The sequence below is a fragment of the Delphinapterus leucas genome, chromosome 8 (assembly GCF_059928025.1).
Source record: "Delphinapterus leucas isolate spDelLeu-1000000601 "Yukka" chromosome 8, BTC_Dleu_Yukka2, whole genome shotgun sequence".
NCBI classification, from domain to species: Eukaryota; Metazoa; Chordata; class Mammalia; order Artiodactyla; family Monodontidae; genus Delphinapterus; species Delphinapterus leucas.
This window is the reverse complement of record NC_143136.1, coordinates 27789045-27815004: the sequence shown is the minus strand read 5'-3', so window position 1 is coordinate 27815004 and position 25960 is coordinate 27789045. Positions and strand designations below refer to the sequence as shown.

Genomic DNA, 25960 nt, shown 5'->3' with positions numbered 1-25960 from the left:
GCACCAGGAGCTGCTGGGGGTGAGGGGAGGAAAAGGGGTCTTTGAGGGCAGGGAGGAAGCCTGCAGCCCCTGGAGTCAGAGCCTTAACTAACGAGTGCTCAGGGTTTGCCTGGGGCTGGGGAAGGGAGAGAAGGCAGAAGCTTTGCAAAATGGTGGCATTTAAAAGTTTGTTACACCTGCAGGTTAACTTGCATTTGTCAGTAGCTAGATCCAAACAAATAAGCTTAGCACTGAGCAAAAATATTAACTAGAAATTTACCTGTGACTAACAACCACCCATGAGTCCCCTCATGAACTCCAAAGTTGCGGGCTTCCTGCCGGTGGGCCGGAGGCAGCAGCTGAGTCTGGAGGCGGCCCTGGTCCAGTCTTCAGGGAGCAGAGCCGAGCCAGGTGCTTAAAGAGGGCTTCCTCGGGGTCCAACCCCCGTCACCTTTCCTCCGGTGTGTTGCCTGCCGCACCCGCTCATCAGCGGGGAGGCTGGTAGGAGCTTCTCTTAGAGGAGAATCCCATCCTCCTTCAGACGTCCTGCGGAGAAGGCAGGTGCCTCCCACGTCCCACATCCTCACACCAAGGAAATGCTCTCTCATCTAAACGCCTCCCGCTGGAGCCCATCCTGACCGCTGACCCGGTCACTACCCGGTGTTGTTCCTCAAAAAGAGATCATTTCGAAATTCAAAAAGGTGAAAAAATGTTTCATTACAAGCATTAACCCCGTTAGGCACTTTTGCTCGCTTCCAATCTCCTGAATAGGCTTCATTTAAAGGCCCCAGAGGCACCAAGTGACAGTTTTACGCGGGTCATCAGTTCGAAAGCTCTGGAGAGTCTAAGAGAAAACATACAATAAGTCCCCCGTCCACCCCCGCCGTCATTATATAGAAGAGAGAGAGGAAATCCTCCTCACGCGGGGGCCCCTTTTGTGTCGTTCCTGCCAACGCAGCAGCCCTCCTGCTATATAGACCCGCGCGCCCGCCCCACCGCACTGAACTCGCATCCCCGCATCCAGCAGCCATGGGGAAGGTGAGCCCCGCGCCGGCGGGAGGGGCCCGCAGCCAGGCTGGAGCCCAGGCCTCTGAGCCCTGTCCTTTCCTTCCCTGCAGATCACCTTCTACGAGGACCGGGGCTTCCAGGGCCGCCACTACGAGTGCAGCAGCGACCACGCCAACCTGCAGCCCTGCTTCGGCCGCTGCAACTCCATCCGGGTGGACAGCGGATGCTGGATGCTCTATGAGCAGCCCAACTACCAGGGCCAACAGTACTTCCTGCGGCGCGGCGACTACCCCGACTACCAGCAGTGGATGGGCCTCAGCGACTCCGTCCGCTCCTGCCGCCTCATCCCCCACGTGAGTCCGGTTCCCCTGGGCCTGCTGTGCCCTCGGGTCACACCAGTGCTCCAGACACAGTGGTCAGGCTGCAGGACGGTGGCCTTCTTTTGCTGGCTCTAACCGGGTTCTCTTTCCCTTTATTAATGTCTTTAAGGTTTCTTTCCACCGAAAAATTGAGTGATGCAATGCTCTTAATTGAAATTGTATTCTCCTTTGCTAAAATTAAGCTCACCTCTACTGGGCAAAAGTGGTGCACGGCATTAGTTTAGAGCGTCTGTGCCACCGCTGAGGAATAAGCAACAGGTGAACTCCTCACACCCAGGTGCCCTTAGGCTAGTTACTGGGCTACTTCTCTCCTTCCTCATCTGTAAAGCGGGGTTAATAAGGGCAGTTGGTTCATCGAACTGTGATGAGGTCAAAAGGAGATTGCCCAGCACATGGCAAACTACCCCCTCCTCCAAATATTAACCATTATGAATATCAAGGGTCCCTCAAGTTCTGCTTTTTGATTAGGCAAAACAAATAACCAACAATGTGATTCTAGTAGCACCTGCAAAGCCCACTGCTACCCAAGTAAAGCCTGAGCAGCCTGGAATTCTAGTTAGGGAGGCTTTTATTTGCCTATGACAGAGTCCTATGGAAAATGTACCACTCTGGGGAAATTTGAAACCCCCTCAGAGGGCTGAAAGCCTTGATAGGACCCAGACTGGCATTAGGAGCCTGGAAATCTGGGCTTTTACTTTCCCTGACTCTTTGATTACAGCCTGAAAGCTCTAGTCATTAGTTTCTCTTAAAAGAAGAAGAGACTTAGAATGGTTGCTCCACGTGTGTCAGGCTGTTGTGAAGATCAAATTAGATAACGCACATGTGAGTCCTCTGCAAACCATGGAAGATACCTTATTAGCAGTTTTTTTGTACCTCAGAATGAATTGCTTATGAGAACCTTTCCTAACAAGGATTTAATGGTGGAAGAAGGAAGAAGGAATTGAGTGGGTACTTGCTGGGAAGGAACAAGCAGATAAAAGAACAAGTGCTCAGGAAGAGACAGACAGGATTTGCCCAGGACTGACAGCCTGCCCTTACATTTTTCTAAAGGTTTTATAATCTATTGATCTAGACAGGCCTCCTTCATGATCTTGAGCTTCTATTTTTATTAATTACCTAAAAGTGTTTTGCCAGACCATATATTAGAGGTGAGAACTGAAACCTAATTGTTACGATGGCTCTTGCTTTTCAGGATTTTAGAATAGCAGGACTCAAAGCAGAAAGGAAGGGATTAAGGAGTTGCCTGGGCTGGACTGCCACCACCTGTGCTTCACTTTGGGGAAAGCGATTCGACTTCCTCTCTTCCCAGCCTCTTCTAATGCTATGGAGTTCCAAAATAATGCCTTTTGCCAGGGATAGATTTGCCTTTTTATTTTAATATCTAATTATTTTTATATCCACCAAGGAGGGTTCCAGACCACCATAAGTCTATAAAGGAGAGAGCAAAAATTATATATAAAAACTGTCACTTAAGAATGGTACTAAGTAGGTACTAAATATGATTCATGTAGGTTGTGGCCCTAGAAAACTATGGAGCACCATGTATATCTTGATCTGTGTGAATGGCACCCTCTTCAGTTTTGCAGTGTGCAATCTACCCAACTATACCCAGTGGCCCTGGTGTTGGTTGTCTTTTTAATTTGTCATCTTTGATATAGAAAAAAGATTTTTAAAAATGCCCATTCCCCCAGCAGTGTGAGTGATTGGTTGCTAAAGGCTAGGTTTTCTGACCCTTCCCATCTGCTGATTGCTGAACCCAGACCAGCTCCCACCGGCTGAGGATGTACGAGCGAGAGGACTACCGAGGCCAGATGGCGGAGCTCACGGAAGACTGCTCCTCGCTCCGCGACCGCTTCCACTTCAATGAGATCCGCTCCCTTCACGTGCTGGAGGGCTGGTGGGTCCTCTATGAGATGCCCGACTACCGCGGGCGGCAGTACCTAGTGAGGCCGGGGGACTACAGGCACTACCACAACTGGGGGGCCCTGGATGCCAGAGTGGGCTCCCTGAGGAGGGCCGTGGATTTCTACTGAAATATTTTTACTCTATCCTTTTTTCCATCTAAAAGCTAATAAAATATTTCCTGTGTGTTTGATGCAGTAACGTGGTCCTCTCTTCCTTTCAGACTCCTTGGAAGGGCTCAGCAAAAATAAAACTGGGAATGATGTGGATTTTCTTACAAGTGTCAGTGGAAAGGGTGGTGTGGGGTTGCAGTTGAGAGGACAGGCTCTGGAGCCAGAATGCCTGGGTCCCCATCCACTTACTAGATTTAGGTGGTCGGCAAGTTACTTAGCATTTCTGTGCCTCAGTTTCCTAATTTGTAAAACTCGGTGTAGTAGTACTCTTCATTTCATAAGTTTGTGGTGTGGATTAAATGACTTATTATTTTAAAATCACTTACACATTTTAGCTTTGCATATCATATAATAGTTTCTAGGAAACTGTTCTGTAAGCTTGCTGGTGAAACAGCTGGTCACCTTTTTAGTACCCTTTTCTTAGGAGAATTCCCTTTTGGAGTTTGCATTCAGTAAGATGGCTAAGTGAAATTGCTGAGGGAGACAGAGTTAGCTAGAGACAGAGGTATCTGACACATCTTCGGTGTGAATACATGTGACTGCCTGAATAGATTTACTAATATATGCGTATCCAGAGCACAAGTATAAGAATTGAGTGCCACCTTAATGAACAGCCCAAAGGACTCTTCCAAACATTTTTCTACTTAAGGGAGGTACAAAGCATTCAGGTAGTGTGCACTGATCAAAATGAGCACAGTGGGACAGAAGTAAAGACATAAGGTATGTGATCCGGAAAATAACATACAATCAGGCAAAGTTCTTAAATCTACTATTGGCTATGCTGATACTGTCACCAGACTTGGATCAATTTTGATTACCTCTAGCTCATGAATCAACATTTGATAGTAATCATAGCACCAAGAAAGAAAAAGGTAATGTGGGAACTAATCATTTAATTGAATTCAAAATTTCTTTGCAGGAAGATGAAGTTTATCAAACGAAATCTAAGTAGGTATTCTATCACCCTACTAGATTTTCTTTAATTGAAAATACTAGACTTCTCAATTTCAGATGTTTACACATAATTAAGAAAAAACAAATTACTTCCCAGCTTAGGGGTTTGACTTAATTGTGAAAATGGCAACCTCTTGTTGAAATAAGTTCTTGGTGAGCTGAATGGCCATGATTAGGAAAGAACCACTGCAAATTACTTTCTACTTGAAAATATATACGTATCTAGCAGCTAAGAAATAAGTTGTTTCCGAAATCCCAAATATTATAGGAATAAAGTAGTCAAATTATTTAACATATTACTTCCCTAACACACATGCACATTACAAAATTTTGAAGAAGCTCTAAGGACATTTAGCTCTGTGCTAATACAGTAGTCACTATTACATGACTCTATTTGACTAGACTTCATTTGGCTAAGTCCAAATGAAGATGTGTCATAAGTGTAAAACACACACCAGATTTCAAAGACTTAGTATGAAAAGTAGAAAGGAAAATATCTGAATGTTTTTCAAATCAGTGTAATGTTGAACTGATAATATATTGGATATATTAGGTTTAATAAAATCTGTTATTAAAGTTGATTTTACTTGTTTCTTTTAACCATTTTAATTTGCTTACTAGAAAAATTAAGATTACCTTTATGCCTCTTTTTATAATTCTATTGATCGTACCCCCAGGCTAAAAAGGTGAGTTGTAATTTGTATGCAGATACAGCTCAGTCTGATACTTGAGTTATATGAAATCCTAAAAATTAGGATATGACAGAGAACATGTTTAAGTGTTACATAGTCATTGGACATCCATTGCCTTATGAGGAGATACTCAGTGAAATTATAATTTTCACCTATCACTGACTGAGGCAGTGGGGGAGTGGGTCCCCATCTTGTCTCATCATATGGATGTTCCATTAACTACATTGAACTTGAAGTTTCAACAACACATGTGAGTTACCCGCCCTTCTACAGATACAAGTCCCTTCTTTCCTCAGCTAATTTTCCCTCCTCTCCCTCTCCCTGTCCAGGGATGGCCCTTCATTTATAGCATTTTCATTCTGGAAGCTGCCATGTTTCCCTCCCCTAACTTTTCAAACACTGTTGTCATTGTTATAGATTTTATAAAGAGCTTGAAAAATAACTGGCTAAAAATATTCATCTTTGACTCTTTAATTACTCTGGCCAAATCAATATATTAACCACTGTTGAGCGACATCACATGCTAGTATTTAGAACAACCAGATTTTTTAAGAGATGTAATGACGAGAAAAAGACAGGAAACTGCTGAAGAGATAAAAAATGATAAGTACAATGGAAAGTGAGAAAGAATAGTTGGATGTTCTGGAAGCCACTGTCATCCAATGCTGGAATGTCAAGAGGAATTGCAGCTGAATACAGGCTGTACAATTCTTTTTAAAAAAGGTTATGTAGGGTATTGTGCATAGAGTTCAGATTGCAAATATTCAACAAGAGGACACCAGGTCTCATTCATACACAGGGGTTTTCTTTTCCATCTATGTGTTTACTCTACTTTTTCAACTATTGAAAAAAATCAGATAAGATGGAGTTCAATTTGATAATCCCTGAAATTTAAAGGATGTATATATGGTCCGGGAGGAAGGATAATAAAATAAGAGGGATGCTTCCTGCCTTATTAATGGTCCTGACACATCCATGGGCTTTTGCTAGGTACAAAGAATAAATTCTTGCTCCAAATATGGGATGACAGTTAAGTCCCGAATTTCAGTTATAGAGTAATTCAAAGGGAGAGATTTTCCCTTCAGGATGCAAGCCTTGATATTTTGCAGAAACACTTGAATATATTTGTCAAATAGTTTGATGAGAGTAGCGTTTTGTGGAATTTGAAAAATAAAACCTAGAGAATTTGGATAATCCATGAACTACTTATTAACATGCGCAGCAGAAAACCTGAATATTGTATGCTGTTCTTTGTGAACAAAATGCTAATAAAATAAAGGCAAAGAAAAAGACATATCAAAAAGGGAAACTTTTTTTCTGTTTTAAATCAGGGGCTGGTTTTCAACACTCAGTTCAAGTACTTTTTTTTTAACAAGATGAGGCCAATGGAAAGTTTCCAGGATGTTTGTTCTGACATGCAATTATTTTTACCCTGCCACATTTGTAGCCATAGAGAAAGATGCTGTCAGGCTGACTGACCGAAGGAGTTCTCCACAGTCAAGGAAACTAGAATTTTGATAAAAGACTAAATAATGAGGTGATAAATTGTCTATGGCACTTCAGAGGTAAAGAGTCACTTTCTCAAGAGTTATGTGTACTGATTGATTTCATGAAAAACCCTTTACCCTAGACAATAGAGGAGCTGAATGTCATACTTAATAATTAAATGGGAAAAGAGAAACTGAAATATTTGATTCCTAACCAATATACATTAATAATAGCTCAACGTGACAAGCAGTGTACATTTCACACAAGAGGCTCACTTGTGATACATATGTACGGATTATGTTCACTCACAAGTTTATGTCAGACGTTAGCCAAATCGATTATAATATCAAATTAGAGAGGGAAAAAGGAGCATGCAGAATGAGTAGATTTGTCAGCAAGATTCAGAGTTTATTTACTATTTTGTAGTTTATATTTCAACTTTGTGAAAAAGGAAGGCAGTGAAGCATTTTCAAAACTACCTTTTCAGAAACTCTCAGACTACAGACATGCTGTCCTCAGAACAGCCATTAGCGGAGGAGAGGACGTCACACATCCCTCAACTGATGTGAAAAGCTACGCCTTTCCCATGTCTTTGTCTTTAATTGTGCCTGTGTGCTTTATATCTGTTAAAACTGGTATTCCCAACTACTAACAGCTCAGCTCTTGGAAGAATACCTCAATATTAGTCTGCTGTGCTTCAGCACAAGTTATCATATGATATAGTGAAGTGAGAATGACCTTGGGGTCAGAAGCCCCTGACTTGAGCTCCTTGCTCCTCCATGCATAGACCTGTGGTTTTGGGCATATCATCAAACCTTTCAGAGTCATGATTGTTTTGTCTGCTAAATGGAGGGAGTGACATACTGTATGGATTTGCCTTGCACAGAGCCAGACTGGGTGTTTAGTATGTGTCTTTTCCTTTCCTCATTGAAATTGATTGCTCTGTCTACCTGGTGGTTCACAGTGGGACATTTGCTATGTTGAAGGCATTAGGTAAATCATGGATTTCAGAGCCTTCCATTTACTCATCAGTCAAGTGAGGATATTGAGAAAAGTGAGACAAACCGTCTAGTCAAGTAGCTAGCATGTAATCAATGCTAGTTTGATTTTCATTCTTTTCTTAATTTAAAAGGACTGTATTTGAGATTAATAGCTGACTATATTAGATTTAAGAAATATAACAATCTACTCTTTCCATTATTGGATTGGTTTTACCTAATGAGTTGCCATCACTAAATAACAAAATAATAGAAAAAAAACTTAGAACAGAAAATCTTGGTTCTCTGAATTCCAGTATGTCTCTATTACATATTGATAAGATTACGCACAACGTCTTCCTATTTTAACTCCATTAGTAAGTTATTTCAGCCTGTAAAGTATTCTCAAAGTACAATCAGGGTTTATCATCCATTTATAAAGTTTCACTTATCCTGGTCTTGTTCTTCCTTTGTTCAGAAAGGAAGCTGATCAATGGAGAAAGGGAGGGACCCAGGAAGAGGGTGGTGACATCTGAACTGAAATCTGCTCTGATCTGAGAAACAAACTTCTGAGTTGTTTTGTCTCCTTTGCTGCAGATGCTATTATTGCCAGTCAATGCATTGTGATGCACAAGGGCTAGTGTGAAATGGAAATTTCTCTTTTAGGAACCAGGAAATAAGTTACGAATAAAAGAAGGCTCATCCAGTGAAAGGAGTTGGTCTCTCTCTGGGCATCAGTGTTGACTGAATGCAGAGAACCTGGAAATTTATTCAGGAGTTTTTGGAACTCTAAACAAAAAAAAATCACTGAACATCATCAGGGTCCTCAAATTCTATCCAGAACTGAAACCAGGTAAGTGGTGGTCCCTCTGAATATTTTTTGCAATTGAAATCTGATTGTTTCCAGAGTGGTACTCCTGAGTTACCATATTTTATTCAGGCAAGTTTTATGCATATTATCAGCCAAATGTTAGAAGAAGAAAAGAGCATTGTCACAAGAATAATTTATCTCTGTATTCCTCATCAACTACTGTCTCTTCCTTTCTGAATGTGGGTGTGTCCTGACCAAGGATGGCTGAATATCCTCCTCTATTATCTCCTTCCTCCTCCTTACAAAATGTGAACCCTGTTCAAGGGTTCAGCCTTCTCCACGTGCTCTGTGATTCTCAGGGAAGGTGATCCCACCTCCAGCTCAAAAGTGGTTACTAGTCCTAGACCAATTGTGATGATCCTGCCTGCCTATCCAATGACGGAACTCAGCTTTCAGCCAGACAGATCATGGCGTTCTCCTGGTGACTGATACCAGATGAGAGTTGACATATGACCTGAACTGGTGCAAACATACTAAATCTTGAGTTAATGTTATTCTACTTTTGGAGTAAAACCTTTTTCTTTGTCCTGCTGGGTCATCCGAGTGGCTATTTTAGCCGTCTTGAAACTTCATTGGTAGGTTTATAGTACTTGAAAAGTCCAGAAACGATCCCATCTTAAGAAAGCGAATGCATGGAGACAGGCAGAGCCAAGGAAACTGCAGAGAAGCTGGAGTCCTATTTTAACCATCCTTGGAGACTCCCCTCTCTGAACTTCCTACTATGGGAGATACTAAATATAATTTAAGCTAATTTGAGGTGGAGTTTCTATTACATGGAGCCCAAAGCGTTGTATCTGAGAAAGGGAAAAACCGCTTCTATCTTAAGCTCCTGAGAAGGCCCTCATGAGTTTAATCCAATTATATTTTTCCAAATCCCAGACACTAGGTGGAATGGATTTGGGCACGTAATCAAGTCTAGCCCATTATGGTCAAAGAGCTTCAGTCTGCAAACTGAAAATTTTGGGGAACTGAACTTTCTTTCAATTCCTCACTGGATATGAATGAGAATGAACCAAGCTCTGGTGTCTACACTAAACCAATGATTCCCCTTTTTTTCTTATGCCATTTTAGATTGAATTTTCTGTTCCTTGCAACTGAAAGCATCTTACATGAAAGTTAAGCCTCTGAAACATACTAGTTTTGATATATTTCTGGTTGAGTTTTCACTTTTTGAGCCTGTGATCGACAGTCTAATGATGGCAGTCATTTTTCAAAAAGTTTGCAGGATTTGAAAAGGCCAGAAGCCCATTCCTTAACAATAAATAAATCTTCAATCAGGAAAGTAAACCAATGTGAAAAAATGGGCAACATACCTTTTTGCTTTTAAAATTTACAGCCAGTGGAGAACCTCTCCTAGAGTTCCTTCCTTTACTCAATTCGAGCAGAGAGCATAGCAGATTGGTTTCCAAGAGGCACTTTGTTTTCCAAGAGGTCATGAGACAATCTGGAGAAAGTAAGAGATCATCTTGGTCATAACCACTGTGCTGTGTTTTCACTTCTCTCAGGCCAAGCACAAATAGTCCATGCTCTATGTTAGGAAAATAACAAAAGTTGATACCTGTAAAAACTTTTATTTGTATAATAACATGACATATTTTTTAAAATAGTTACACTGATATTAATGCTGGACTTTTCAAATAGTCCTGCTGGGAAGTTATTTACATTTCTATGGTTCAGAAGTATTTTTGGAATTTTTTTTTTTTGAAACTCTGCTATCATATTTGACATTTCTTTTTTTGATAATTGTCCAAGATAACAAATTTCCTGAATTTGTTCCTGAATGTAGAACTGACTTATTCATCAGGACTGATGACTAAGGGGGACAAATTAGGTGAGTGCTTAAACTGGGCAATACAGTTTTTGATTAAAAAATTGAGGTTAAGAAAAAGTTATGTACGCAGACAATTGCAGAATATTTTCCCTCTGATTTGAGTGGGACCACAAAAAATACTTGCTATTGTCAACTACAAACTGGTACTTGCCATGGGCGCTTGCCGTCTGCCTCTGCAAGGATTAGATCACATGCGGTAGCAGCTACTGACTTTCCACAGCCCCTGAAAGGCGCTCAGGGTGCAGAGCAGAGATGAGGCGCTCTGTGCTCTGGGAAAAACTGGCAGAACAGGTCTTCAGAGAGTTAGAAATTTTCAGAAGCCCATTTTATGAGCCCAGTTCTTGTATTTCCTCATATCTAGAAAAGCACTAAAATCCTTCCTTGTGACATCTGCTCCTTGTGACTAGCAGAAACCTTCTGCAAAAAAATATGTGCTTGATTTCATGTATTCCCCCTTCACCAGAATCACATATATACTGACCTTCCCCCCTACCTCTTTGGAGCAGTTTCTCAGAGCTATCTGAGATGCTGTCTCCAGGGCTATAGTCCTCATTTTGCCCCAAATAAAACTTAAGTCACAACTCTCATGTTGTGCATATTCTTTTAAGGCCACACTACCATCTTCAGAAAAATATAAAAATGTTTAATAAATCAACAAACATTTTCCTGGAAGAATACTAGACCACTGGGAGAAATGCATTCTTATGGTTATGAAAGCTCTTTCCTCTTTAAGAATATTCTTTAAAAATGAAAATATTCCTGAGTGGTAGAATTGCAGAATAAACTAATAATAAAAAATAACTTGGTGAGAAAAGTGGGGACTGGCAGAGATATTATTAAATACATGACTGTTGAAAGGAAAGGAGGGGTGTCTATCTGAAAAAAAAAAATCTGTATCTAATCTGAAATCTTGCCTAGGCCTTACCTATGGGGCAGGAAAAGAATGGATACTATGTGATAACCTCCACATAACAAAAGTAGGTAATGGGAAGAAAGGCAGTCCCAGGTCACTATAAATGATAGAATTTACTGTATCTCACTTTCATCAATTCAAAATCTCCCTCTACTCTCAACCTTCTCACATTCAGAAAGACTTTACGGCTTCCTTTTTGTTTGTGAAGACACTTAGACCTTTATGATTTAATACATCACAGGTAGTTTTAGACTTCAGTCTCAAGGATACTGCTCATTTTCTATGGCACAAAGGGAACAAAAAGTGACTTTTTTCTTTAAAAGATAATAACTTTAAGTACATTTTCCACATCTGCCAGCATTTTTATATCAAAGATTTGTCATGTCTGTTTCTGATAGGAATTGAGATGATTTAGAGATTAAAGTATACAGGGAAAGAGGCATTTAAGTCTAAAACAAACCAAATCCCATTTCAAATAAACAAAACACACTTTAGTTGAGCAGATCTCAACTAAAGTGCTCAAAAGCACTTTGGGGCAGTGAAGTAATGGTCTCCAAGCTCTGCAGCATCTACTGCAAATAAGGGAAGTGTAACGGGCTAAACAGCCTTTATTTTCTGACAATATAAAGTGAGTTCATTCATCTCTAGGAACACATTTTTGCTTAGACTGAAACACCAGCTTAAATTTACAGTGAAAACCCTGGTTTATGAATGGAGGAACTTTTGCTGGAATATGCATAGGCAAGAGAAGGTGGCTTTCTGGGAGCAAGTGGATACTTTCCTCAAGTAAAATCGGCTGTATCAGGAGTAACAGGACTTGGACACTTGTAAAAACACAGAGGAACTATTGCAACTCAATACTAAAAAGACACAGAACTGAATTTAAAATGAGTGAAAGGATCTGAATAGAATTTCTCCAAAGAAAATATGAAAAGATGCTCAACATTATTAGCCATCAGGGAAATGAAAACCAAAACCCCCATGAGATAACACTTCACATCCACTGGGGTGGCTATAATAAAATAAAATAAAAAAACAGATAATAACAAGTGTTGGACAGGATGTGGAGAAATTGGAACTCTCATACAAGGCCTGTAGGAATGTAAATAGTACAGTGGCTTTGGAAAACAGTCTGCCAGTTCCTCTAATAGGTAAACTTAGATTTACCATGTTATCCGGTAATTCCAATGCTAGATATTTACCCATGAGAAATGAAAAGATATGTCCACATAAAAACTTACAAACAAATGTCCATAGCAGCATTATTCATACTAACCTAAGATGGAAACGAACCAATATTTGGGTGATGAATGGATAGAAAAAATATGATATATTCATACAATGGAATATTGTTCAACAATAAAAATAAATGAAGTACATGTGACAACATGGGTGAACCTTTTGCTAAGCAAAAGAAGCTAGTCACTAAGGATCATATATTGTATGAGTCAATTAATAGAAAATTTCCAGAATAGACAAATCTATAAAGACAGAAAGTGTATTGGTGGTTGCCTAGGGGTCAGTGAATTGTTGGGTAGTATGTGAATTATATCTTAATAAAGCTGTTAAACCAAAACACAGAGGAAGGCTTCAGGGTATGTGGCTCACAATGCCACAGATAAAATAATCTTAGAATTTTTAAAACCAATTTATTTCTTCTTACTAATAACTTTCTTTAATTCCCTGCTCTACAGTAGGATTTTATATTTGATCCTTTAGCAGCAAAGTTGATAAAAAGATGTTTTTGAACAAGTGGATGTGCATAAGGTATAAGTGGTTTCCACAATGTCCTACACAGTCAGCAACAGATGTGTGAAGAGAATCCTTGTCTTTCAACCTAAGACTCGGTGTCTTAGCAACACGACCCTTTAAGTTTCTGGTTCCAAATACTCAAGTCCAGAAAATAAAATTGTATTAAAAAGCAAGGTGATGTAGTCACAGGGATGTGCTATTAAATTAAAATGTATGGAATTTGACCCCAGACAGTACAAACAAGTCAGAGCTCATTCAAGCCAAAGTTAAATGGAAATATTTCTTACCTCAAATTGTGATTTTTAAAAGGCCCTATTTTTTTGTTGTTGTTCCTTGCAAGAGTGATTTCTCAGGGAAAAGACACAATCTGTTGGTTGACAATCAGTTTTTTTTCCCCTGACCTCTCACTCATTTATTTTAAAATTATATTTAGAGCTCAGCATATTATTTGTATGAAGAAATACTGATGGAAAATAGGACAGAAAGAACAGAGTGCTCTAAAACAGGCTAGGAGGAGTTGAAGGTTGAAGAGAGCTTTTTGGCAACTCAAACCCTCATTTCAATCAGCTCTGTCCTTTTTAATAGCTCAAGTCAAATGAAGTCTTTACTGTCATCTCTGTTCCCCAGAGGAAATACAATGCTCTCTAGTTGAAAGGGACAAAGAAAGGCAAATACAATCCTAAATGTTTCTCTGTTTGGTCTCTCAAACCTTTAACTTCTCATTTTTTGTGTTCCTCTTAACATTTCTGTTATCTTCCTTAAAGGCTCTGAGCTATGTTTCAGACGTTTGGTCTCTCTGGTATCTAAATGAGTTCCCTCTTGCAGAGTAGGGGCTCAAAAATGTCGCTGAGAGTGTTGGTCTTTGTTTCAGTGGGTAGTGGGTTTTATTCCCCCACTTTTACACTGTCAGCCCCTAAACATCCCAACTTTCTGAGACCTACACTTTTGTCTTCCCCTATCTCTTCACAAAATGAATTACATTTCTAGGAATGAGGGCCTATGTCTAGTTTGGGACCATGGTTTGGTTTTAAAATCAACTTGAAAAGTGTAGAGGTTGCTTTGTAGTTGTTGACCTCACATGCTGACAGGAAGAAACAAAGAGATCAGCTGGGTAACCAACAGAAAGTGCAGTCACTAAGGCTTCAGAAGAAAATGCCAAACTTTCAACTCTATTTGTCTGTACGTTGTTTCAATTGGCTGTGTCTTTGTTGGGCACTCACTTTACAATTGGGCCGATTAACAATGTTCAGGGAAGTACTGCTGGCCTCTGGTGGTGAATGGAATTAAAAGGAAGCCATGTCCAGCCTCTTCCTAACTCCATGTCTACCATGTGGAAAGGACATAAAATTTGGCTAAACATAAAGGTTTATTAGCAAGCAGGCAAAACAAAGCAGGGGCCAATAATTGAGCTAGAGAAAGCATGTGGCAAAACTGCTCATAGCAGCAGTCTTGGGACAATTTAAGTATTTGTGGCAGAAAATTTGGTTATTACCTCCATTATTGACTATTCTTTTAAAAAACTTGATTCCTGTCTTTTTCGTTGTTTTCATAGTGTCCGCTTTGTTGGTATTCACAGTTTTACTTCAGTTTTAGAAGTAGAGTATAAATAAATTTAAAACCAGATACAGTGTGAGTTGCCATGCAGTGACAAATTGGTCCTTAAAAAAACTGCTGTGTCCACTTAAGCCTCACCTAATGCTCTGATCAATGATTTGAGCTATTTCACTTGTTGTTAACTACCTGAAATATCTTTCCCCTTTTAGGCTGCCAAATCATGCTACTCTCTCCTTCAAAACCTTGCTCTCAATTTATATCCCTCATCCTTCCTGTTACTCAAAATTTAAAAAAAAATCAAAACCAACAACTCTGGGGTTATGTTTGACTATTCTTCGTTTACTATTCTATATGTAACTCACCTTTCAGCTTTTTCTTCAATGTATATCAAATAATCACATCATTTCTCCTTAGCTCTGATACTTGCACACAGGACTGAGCCTACCGTTGCTTTTTGTCCGGATCACTACAATATTTTCATAATAAGGTTCTCCGCTTCTACCTTTTCCTTCTAGTCTATTTTCTACACAGCAGCCAGCGTGATCCTTTTTAACGTAAGTCATATGATGTTACTTTTCTGCTAAAACTCTGGCAAAGTATTTCCATTCAATCAAAGTAAAAGCTTAAGTCCTTAATATGACTTACAAGTCCCTACATAACCTGACTCTCTGTTATCTCTCTAGCCTCCTTGTCTACTATTCTCCCATTATTTTACTCTGAAACAGTTACATGGAGGAAGCCAGCACACTCTTACTTTAGAGCTTTTTCTTTAGCTGTAACTCTGGTAAGTTCTTCTCCAGATTTCTTGACTAGCAATTTTGTAACCTTCAAATCTACTCAAATATCACTTTCTGAACATCCCATTTGATACTGCAATCTGCATTTCATACTCCAACTCACCTCCTGCTCCAGCATGACTGGTCACCATTACTTCTTTTTTTTAACCCGTAGAAATTGTCTCCCTCTAGCATATTCTAAACTGTCTCCCTCTAACATATTCTAAACTATGTCTCCCTCTAACATATTCTAAACTGTTTATTTATTATAGCCTGTCTTCACCCACTAAAATTAAGCTCCATAAGGACATAAACCTTGTTTTGTTCACTGATGATTCCCTTTTCTGTTGAACAGTTTCTGGTACATGAAAAATGAATCAATGAGTCTATTCATGTTAAGATAGTCAGCCACTGAAATGGAAACTTGAGTTGTACTAGTTTGGTAGAGCCAGTTTTGTTAGAATATGGGTCCTTCATGGAACCGTATGGATAGCAGGATGTTGGGTGTTGACACATATATTTACCATCCTTATTATCTTAACTTAAATAGAATGTCTAATAGAGGTTCATTTATGGACCAATGGGTTTTTAAATAAAAATAACTAACTCATGACAACTGTTTGTCATTTGCTTTATCAAATCCTGATGCAAAACGAGAGACATGGATGGGTAAGCTCCATGATTCATTTATTTTTTCCTTATCTGCCAATACCTTTCTTTCACTTTCTATTCCCTGAGTCATTTCACTTTTTATAGTTTCCCCATTTCTCTCCCTTCTTTTTTCCTATAATCCAACTTCAATAAAAATGATAAAGACATTGCAAGTAAAATGAAGATATAAATAAAACAAATCAAATCAAAACGTAACAAAAGCTCTTAATGCTGTGGTTTGAATTTTATATGAAATACTTTTTTTCACACCATTCTTTTTTGTACATATCTACAACCTAGGGATCTTTGATATTTGGACTAGAACTTATGCATTGGTTTTATGTATGTGTATATATATGTGTGTGTGTGTTTGAAGGTAACATTTCATTTTAATACATATGCATTTTAATTTCAAATATCATATGTCTGCTATGGAAATTGGGGGAAACAAAGGGAAGCATAAATAAGAAATCAAAATTACAAAATCCCACCAAGAGTTAATCACTGCTTATATTTTGTTAGAGATAACCACTGTTTACATATCTGTGTCTTTAAAAATGTGTTAGTTATTTCCTCCTTAATTTTTTCAAAAAATAAAATTATAGTTTTAACTAGGGTTGTTTAAGGTTTTTGAGTTTAAATTTTTTAAAATATATGATACACATATTATATAAGACTGTATAACATCAAACAATATAGAAGAGAGCAGAAGAAAAAGTCTGAAATCCTTCAATTATGAGTAATCATTTTTTAAATCATTTGTACTGTTTTCAAACAAGTATCTTTACTCTGAAAATAGGGTAGATTAATAGAAATGTTTTCTATTTGTAGTTATTTTTTTCATTCTATTTTTGGTTAAAAAAAATGAAAGAAAATGTTCTTGAATTTTGAACGTGGAAAAAAAAGGAACTTTTGTGCACTGTTGGTGGGAATCTAAATTGGTGAAGTTACTGTGGAAAACACTACAGAGGTTCCTCAAAAAACTAAAAATAGAACTAACATAAGATCCAGCAATTCTACTTCTGCATATTTATCTGAAGAAAACAAAAACACTAACTCGAAATAATATAGACACTCCTATGTTCATTGCAGCATTATTTATAGTAGCCAAGATATGGAAACAACCTAAGTGTCCATCAATGGATGAATGGATATAGAAATTGTGATATATAGATATACCATGGAATATTATCCAGCCACAACAAAGAATGAAATCTTGTCATTTGTGACAACATGGGTGGACCTTGAGAACATTATGCTAAGTGAAGTAAGTCAGAGAGAGAAACACGAATACTGTATGATGTCACTTGTATATGGAATGTAAACAAAACAGAAGAAAAACAAAAGCAAAACAAAACAACCAAGCTCATAGATACAGAGAACAAACTGGTAGTTTCCAGAGGACGGAGATGGGGAGGTGGGAAAAATGGGTGAAAGGGGTCAAAGGTACAAACTTCCAGTTATAAAATAAATAGGTCATGGATATGTAATGTACAGCATGATGAATGTAGCTAATTATACTATATTGCATATTTGAAAGTTACTAAGAGAATAGATCTTAAAAGTTCTCATCCCAAGAAAAAATTGTATAACTACGTAAGCTGACTGATGTTTACTAGACTTACTGTAGTGATCATTTCACAATGCATATAAATATCAAATCATTATGTTGTACACCTTTAGTGAGATTTTTCTAGATGGTTGATATGGTCAATATTTCATTTGGGACTATGGAGAATTATTTGTCCAATGCCTTTCCCTTTATCTCCAGTAATTCTTGTGATACTTTGTCTTCACTAGCCTTTGCTTCAGTTTCTTCAGAGATGTTCTTAGAGATTCCACATATTTCTTTTGACTATTTCTTTTCTTTGAATGGGAAGATTTATTTGTGAGGTGTGAGCTTGGGCAGTTGACAGTGTGGGTTTTGGTCCTAATTTTTAAAACACTTTCTTTCATCTGAGGAGCATGCTTTCTTTCAGTTTTCAGTGCTCAGGGATTTAAATGGGTCACAGAAAAAACTCTGAGGCCTCAGAGGTCCATCAGTTGATCATTACCTCCCCTCTTCTCCACCAGATTTACCCTGCCAACTTCTCCCTCAGCCAGTTATCTAAGTAGGATGCATTAAATACTGTGGGTCAGCATAGTTTCCCCTTCAAATCCACATTTTCTACAATATAAATGTTTCTCAAAGAACATTGCTCACTCCTCTAGTCAAATTACACCCCTAATTTTTCACTACACTATCTAAAATTATCTCTTTTTAAAAATTCTAGTATTATTTACCTCAACAGAACGTAAACACCTTGAATTTTGCCAGTCTTGCTTATTGGTATTCTACAGTGTCTAAAACAGTGTCTGGCACATAATAAATGCATAAAATTTAATAAATAATGTGTCAATAATTGACAAATTTTTGTCTCTTTTCAATGTTTAACTAATCAAAGACAAGGATAGCTTTAGTTGTTTAAAATACAAAGTATTTTAAGATCAGTGGGTTTTATTTTATATATTATATTATGGCAAATACCATATGCAAATACAGGTGTGCACAGTATAAGCTCTGGAATGTGGGAGAGGATTTTAAATATTGGCCCAAGGGTAAGAAACTATTTCTCACTAACCCCATCTCCGGATTAGATGTAAAATATGTCTATGCCTACGTAACTTTTAATTCTACATTAAAAGCATTTTACACCTTGTTACTATAAAAAAACTTAATGAAATTAATGTAGGTCATTGGAGATGAGCTTGTTATTAAGCTCCAATACTGATCAGCAGATACTAATTGGGACTTATTGAGTTTTCTAATATTATTAGGTTTCAGAGATACATCCAGCCAGAAAATATTTATTTTACATTTACTATATGCCAGGCACTCTTGTGGGCATTTTGGATGCATCAGCCAACAAATGGAAAAAATCCCTGCCTTCACCAGAACAAGGCTGGGGCTCCAGTGAGCCTACACTGTATGAGAAGAATAATGTTGTCATTATATGATAGGAGAAGACTGCTTAGTTTGGGAGATGTTAGATTCATGATGTGTATTAAACATCTAAGTGGAGATGTTAAACAGTCAGTTCCTTCTAAGCATCTAGAGTTCAGGAGGGAAGTTCATGTGAATATGAAAGAGAAGATATCCTGGACTACCTCCTTGTCTTCTCCAAGGCATAGAGGAAAGGAGATGAGAGGAAGCTGGCAAAGGACACTGGGAAAGAGTGGAGAGAAGGGGGAAAAAGACGGAAGAAAACCAGCTGGGGGTGTTGTCTTGAAAGCCATATGAAGGAAGCATTTCAAGACTGTGTCAAATATTATTGTCATGTTGGATATGCCCATATCATATGACGATACCGTGAATCCTATTAAAACCCAATCCCGGGGCTTTCCTGGGGGTGCAGTTGTTAAGAATCTGCCTGCCAATGCAGGGGACACGGGTTCGAGCCCTGGTCTGGGAAGATCCCACATGCCGTGGAGCAACTAAGCCCGTGCGCCACAACTATTGAGCCTGAGTGCCACAACTACTGAAGCCCGCGTGTCTAGAGCCCGTGCTCCACAGCAAGAGAAGCCACCGCAATGACAAACCGTGCACCACAACGAAGAGTAGCCCCCACTCGCCGCAACTAGAGAAAGCCCGTGCACAGCAACGAAGACCCAATGCAGCCAAAAGTAAATAAATAAATAAATTTATATTAAAAAAAAAAAACAAAACCCAATCCCTTTGGAAAAATGAAGAACATTGCTAAATATTATACTTTTTTGCCTTTTTTTTAGCACTTCTTGGATTTTTAAAAGCATTTTATTTAGTACTTTATTGATACAAATATAAGATGCATGGTCCCTGCTGAGATCTGCAGTCTAATGAACATCTTACGGTCTTTTAGTTTCTCCATCCTACTACTTTTTAATTTGTGTGAGAACAGAGTGAGGCAGAAGGAGAGAAAACAGCGTTCATGGCGGGGCTACTACCATGCTGTAAGTGCTCTAATCTTACCCAGAGAACATTCAGTGAATTATTATTGACCAGTTGACTCAAGAGAATTCCATTAGAGCTCAATAACACAGTAAAGTTCTAGGGATGAAATGTCAGATATTTCCAGCATTCTAGTTTTGAAAAAGGCAAGCATCCATTATAGTTGAAAATCAAATTTGTGACACAAGGATTGGAAAGAGACTCAAATATTAAATTCTAATATTGCAAGGAGTTATTTTCTGAAACAATTGGGATTCAACATCAGGTGATTTTTTTTTTAGCTTTTAATTAAACCTTAATTTGGTCATGACATTTTGATAGATTTACACAAGTTCCAGCCTTCCCACAGTGATCCGTCATTCTCCCCTTCTGTCAGTGAGTTCTTCCCACACAGAGAAACTCAGGTTTAAGGGGCCTCAGTTGAACAAATATAATTAATACCACACAGCCTTCAATTTCATGTTTAAATACATTTAAAAGAATTATTAATGATTCTGAAATAATGAATGAAGTGGAAAGAAATTACTTTTCATTATGAAGAAGAAAAGATCAAAATATTTCAGTCAAGTCTTCGGGAAAAGTGAAACAAGGAGAAAAGACGTGGGGGAGGAAGGAGAGGAGAGAAGAGGAAAAAAGAAGAAACTTATCCAGAGAATGTTTCATGGCTTTTATAGGCATCTCTGTTATGGGGTACCCCACTTCCACACTGCTCCTCTTTTTCAACCACAGAAATAGGGAAATTTCTGATACTCTGCACATTTCTCAAAGAGCCATTTCCCTAGCCATCAGGTTTTAAGCTACTCCTAAGTTATAGGCATGGTGATATGTACAGTCTCAAAAGTGATAAATGAAATGCATAAAAGGGCAGGTTTGGTAGATATTAATAGATACAATTTTCACATTGTAAAATTTAAAAACAAGTCAAAGCAAAAATAAAGGCATAACTATATTTTTATTTTATTATTTCTCTTAAGTAGATATAAATATTGAGTGAAATTTCCATATAGAGGACATTATTTTATTTTTAATTTTTTAAATTTATGTTTTATTGAAGTATAGTTGATTTACAATGTTAATTTCTGCTGTACAGCAAAGTGACTCGGTTATACACATATATACATTCTTTTTTATATTCTTTTCCATTATGGTTTATCCTAGGATATTGAATATAGTTTCCTGTGCTATGCAGTAGGACTTTGTTGTTTAACCATTCTAAAAGTAATCTTTTGCATCTACTAAGCCCGAGTTCCCAGTCCATCCCTCCCCCCTCCCCCTCCCCCCTGGCAACCACAAATCTGTTCTCTACATAGAGAATATTATTTTAAATTAAGCTTGGATTAATTTACTTATTTACTCAAACAAATGATGAAAAAAACAAACGCAGGAGATATGAAATGTTTTTATGTCAAAAACAAGCTTAAAAATTTGAGGTGGGTTATCTGTTTCAGAAACACATGCTTCTTGATGGTTAATTTTATTGCAAAAATGTATGGTGTAATTTCCATTTTTTGCTTGGGAATTTAGAGAACTAGAAAGAATATTGCTCCTTATCCTCACAACAAAGATAAATTCAGACTAATTACAAGTTCATGAGTGTACTTAAACCCAGCAGTGAGCTGAGGAAGCATAACACCTAACTAGCCAGAGACAGGGGTCTGCAGGGAAACACTAGACAGGCTGGGACCACCTGCTCACGTGAGGCCCAGCCAGCCAAACATGGTAAACGTTCAGATAGAACTGTTGATGAATTAGTGGGGGCTGAATGCAGGCAAGAAAATGTGAAGCCCTGGAGGCTCTAGATAGGGGGAGGGGTTCCATCACTATTGCCAGCTTTGTCGTCTGCACTCTTCACCTGCAGTGGCACAGTTCTGGAGGAGCAGGTGCTACGGAACGATAGGAAACACTCGGAATCCTCACCTTAGTTGCTTTTATGGACCAAAAGCATTAATCTAAGGTGGGGGGGCAAGATTAGAAGAAAAAACAAACAAACCACAATAATAAAACTATAGCTCTTAAGGAACTGCTGAAAACCCATTGCTGCTGGGGGAAAGGAGCAGAAATAAACAAACATAAAAATCCCTCTACCCCCAGGGCAGTTTCTCAGTTTTGACATTAGTGATATTTTGAGGTAGATTAACCTTTGTTGTGGTGGCTGTACTCAGTACCGAAGGATAGTTAACAGCATCTCTGACCTCTGCTCACTAGATACCAGGAGCACTGCCCAGCTGTGATCAACAAAAATGTCTCCAGGGCTTCCCTGGTGGCGCAGTGGTTGAGAGTCCGCCTGCCGATGCAGGGGACACGGGTTCGTGCCCCGGTCCGGGAGGATCCCACATGCCGCGGAGCGGCTGGGCCTGTGAGCCATGGCCGCTGAGCCTGTGCGTCTGGAGCCTGTGCTCCGCAACGGGAGAGGCCACAACAGTGAGAGGCCCGCGTACCGCCCCACCAAAAAAAAAAAAAAAAATGTCTCCGGATACTGCCAAATGTCCCCTGCACTGAGAATAAGAGTAGTGAAAAGAAATGTCAATCACAGTGCAACTAGATTAATGTAATCTCACACTAAATGCCTAGCAGAAAGAAAGATATGCCCATTTCCAAGCAAAACATTTACCTTACTCCACTATTCTACATGACATAGGAAAAATGCAAGAAAACTAGTTCTTTGCCAAGAGAAAATTAATCAGCAGATCAGACTCAGATAAGGCACAGATGTTGGAATTATCGGAAGAATTTAAATAATTATTACATATATGGTAAAGGTTCTAACAGAAAGGGTAGATAACATGCCAGATCAGATGGGTAATTTCAGCAAAGAGATGGAACAAAAAGAAAGAATCAAGCGAGGTTCTTAAAAAACTAAAACTAGAGTTACCATATAACCCAACAATCCCACTCCTGGGCATATATCTGGAGGAAACTCTAATTAGAAAAGATACATGCACCCCAATGTTCACAGTGGCACTACTTACAATAGTTAAGACATGGAAGCAACCTGAAAGTCCATTGACAGATGAATGGATAAAGAAGATGTGGTATATATATATACAATGGAATATTACTCAACCATAAAAAGAAAGAAATAATGCCATTTGCAGCAACATGGATGGACCTAGAGGTTATTGTACTAAGCGAAGTAAGACAGACAGAGAAAGATAAATATCATACAATATCACTTCTATATGGAATCTAAAAAAATGATACAAATGAACTTATTTAAAAAATAAAAACAGGTTCACAGACATAGAAAACAAAAATTTATGGTCACCAAAAGAGGAAAGGGGGGAGGAATAAATTAGGAGTTTGGGATTAACAGATACACACTACTATATATAAAATAGATAAACAATAAGGGAACTATAGTCAATATCTTGTAATAACCTATAATGGAAAGGAATCTGAAAAAAATATATATATATATAATTGAATCACTTTGCTATACACCAAAAACTAACACAACATTATAAATCAACTATACTTCAATGAAAAGGAAAAGAAAAGAATGAATCAAGTGAAGATGCTATCAATAAAACAAAAACTTAAAACAGTAAGAGAGATGAAAGATGCCTGAAATGGGCTCATCGGTAGAATCAGCAAAGCCAAGGAAAGAGTGAACTTGAAGACAGGTCAAAAGAAATAGCTCATACTCAGATACAAAGATTAAAAAAGACTGACCAAAACAGAATGAAACAATCAAGAGCTGTAGGAAAATATCAAATGTTTTAACATACATATAATTGAATTCTCAGGAGATGAGAGATAGTACAGGACATATGAAATATTTGAAGAAATAATAGGTGTGAGTTGTCTGGAAATAACAACAGTCATTGAACCACACATGTAAGAAACTCAGAGAACAAAAAGTAGAGTAAATGCAAACACACACACACACACACACACACACAAACACACACATGCAAAGGTATGTCACATTCAAGTTGCTGAAAACAAAAGACAAAAAGAAAATCCTTAATAGTTAGGCAAAAGTAGGAAATACTCTTTTTGGCATTTGAGTGTTACTGTTATTAAAGAAGAAAGTGTGTTAACAAACACCTTAAAACTCCCCAAATCAATATGAAATATAAAGATCAATGTATATGAAGATCTATTGTGACCCTATCAACTAGAAATGGGCAATCAGAAATTGAAATTTTGAAAAAGCAAAATCACTCATAGGAACACCAAAAACATAAAATGCCTGGAGATAAATCTGAAAGAATATGTTCAAGGCCTGTATTACGTGTGAACACAAAATTGGAAACCATTGCTGAGAGAAATTAAAGAAGACCTAAATAAATGGAGAGATATACCTTGTTCAGGATTGTGCCATTAAATATTTTTAAGATGTCTACTTTACTTAAATTGATCTGTAGATTCAATGCAATCTGGATCACAATCCCAGGAAGCTTTTTTGTGGAAATTAACAAACTGATTCTAAAATTCATATGCAAACTCAAAGAGCCTAAACGAGCCAAAATAACTTTGAAAAAGAACTAAGTTGGAGGACTAAAACACCTAATTTCAAAAGCTACTGTAATCAAGACAGTATGGTATTGGCATGAAGGTAGCTCAATAGAACAGATTAGAGACTCAAAAAATAAACCATAGTCTGCAAAAAGAAAAATATTTGAGGCCTTGGGTTAGACCAAGATTTCTTAGATGCAGCACCAAAAGCAGGGTCCATACAAGGAAAAACATGGATAAATTGTACTTAAAATTTTAAACTAACATTTCAAAATAAAAAGTTAAACATTGTTAACTTAACTTGATTGCAGGAAGGAAAGAGAGGAAAAATCAGAAAAGAGAGCAGCAAGGCCGAGAGGGAGCATCCATTTCCAGTGAACAGTAAGAACTAAACCATTTTTTACCAACTTGTGTCCTAATACCCTCCAAGGCAATTTAAACTCACACAGCATTTCTTGGTGAGGAGGTCATTTTTGCTACCTATCCCTACAGGAATAGCAGATCTTTCTGTCTATGAGGTTTTGTTTGATTGATTGTTTGTTTCTGGCAGCTGTCATCCACAGAATAAAGTCATTATTGAAGGTCAAAAGGCTCAATCTATGAAGTATATATTTGAGAAGTAGTACAGATCCTAAAAGCAAGCTCAAGATAAGATGGCTTTTATTAGATTTAGGTAGGAAGATATCAGAAATGGCTCTCAATATGTTTCCTGGAAAGAGCCTCAGATTAATATTTTCCTATTTATACACTGAATAAGGCCAGAAAAATGTTTTGTGAAAAAAATCTATAGCATATACTAGGAAAGATTCCATTACACTGAACCAAGCTCATATAGGGTAATTCTTTGAAGAGCAATGATAAAGCAACTTGATATTGCATGGTTTTGGTTTAAATCTCAATCAAGTCATACTTTTCTATTCCTGATGATTTTCTTATTTGTCTAATGTTTTATTAATGCTATTTTTTCTTGGTAAAAATGCAAATAGAAAACGTCATGCTTTTGCTGCATATTTTGAGATCTGTATTTATTATCATTTCATTCAGGCTAAAAGCAAAGAAAAAAAAGCCATGTGTAAGAATTTCTGCATTCAATTCAATTCTATAACAATAATATTATGAAATTCATTCCAATTTGTTTTGACTTTGTTTTCCCGTTAAAATAGTTTTAACATTAGAAAGAAACATTACAGTTATAGGGGAAATAGTTGAAAAATAAAACCAAAACATTAGCCTACTATTATGCCAGAGTATTTAAACAGATGAAGACCCTGAATATTTGTGCCTCAATTCCAGGTGGTTTAAAGATCTAAATGAGAAGGGAAAAGCTGTAAAGCTTTCAGATAATAACGTAGGCAAAAACTCTCCATGATATCCCTCTTCTCTTGAGGGAAGGAAAGAATTTATTAAACAAGACACACACAAAAAAAACAGTTGTAAAGAGTCTAAAATTCATATTTATAAACTTCTTTTCATCAAAAGACTTAAGAGTTTATTTAACAGTTAAACATACATTCACTATATGACCCATCAATTCTAATTCTGTTTATCCTAGAGAATTGAATACATGTTCACACAACATGTGCATGAATACAGGATGGTTATTTGCAATCGCCAGTAATCAGAAACAACCT

At 37.9% G+C, this 25960-nt stretch overlaps 1 protein-coding gene across 1 annotated transcript; it reads left to right on the top strand.

The window, feature by feature from the left end:
* The first annotated feature begins 1008 nt into the window (after positions 1 to 1008).
* Positions 1009 to 4227, top strand: LOC111172081 (gamma-crystallin F). Its single transcript, XM_022568297.2, has 3 exons — positions 1009 to 1017; positions 1098 to 1340; positions 3128 to 4227. Exons 1-3 carry the CDS (start codon positions 1009 to 1011, stop codon positions 3398 to 3400), a joined length of 525 nt encoding a protein of 174 aa, XP_022424005.1. The 3' UTR covers positions 3401 to 4227.
* Positions 4228 to 25960: the final 21733 nt, after the last annotated feature.

What these genes read in the sequence shown, in the direction of transcription:
- LOC111172081 (XM_022568297.2), top strand. An exon ending in CCTGCCGCCTCATCCCCCAC is followed by an intron (nt 1,341 to 3,127) that starts GTGAGTCCGGTT and finishes TGCTGAACCCAG; the next exon opens with ACCAGCTCCCACCGGCTGAG.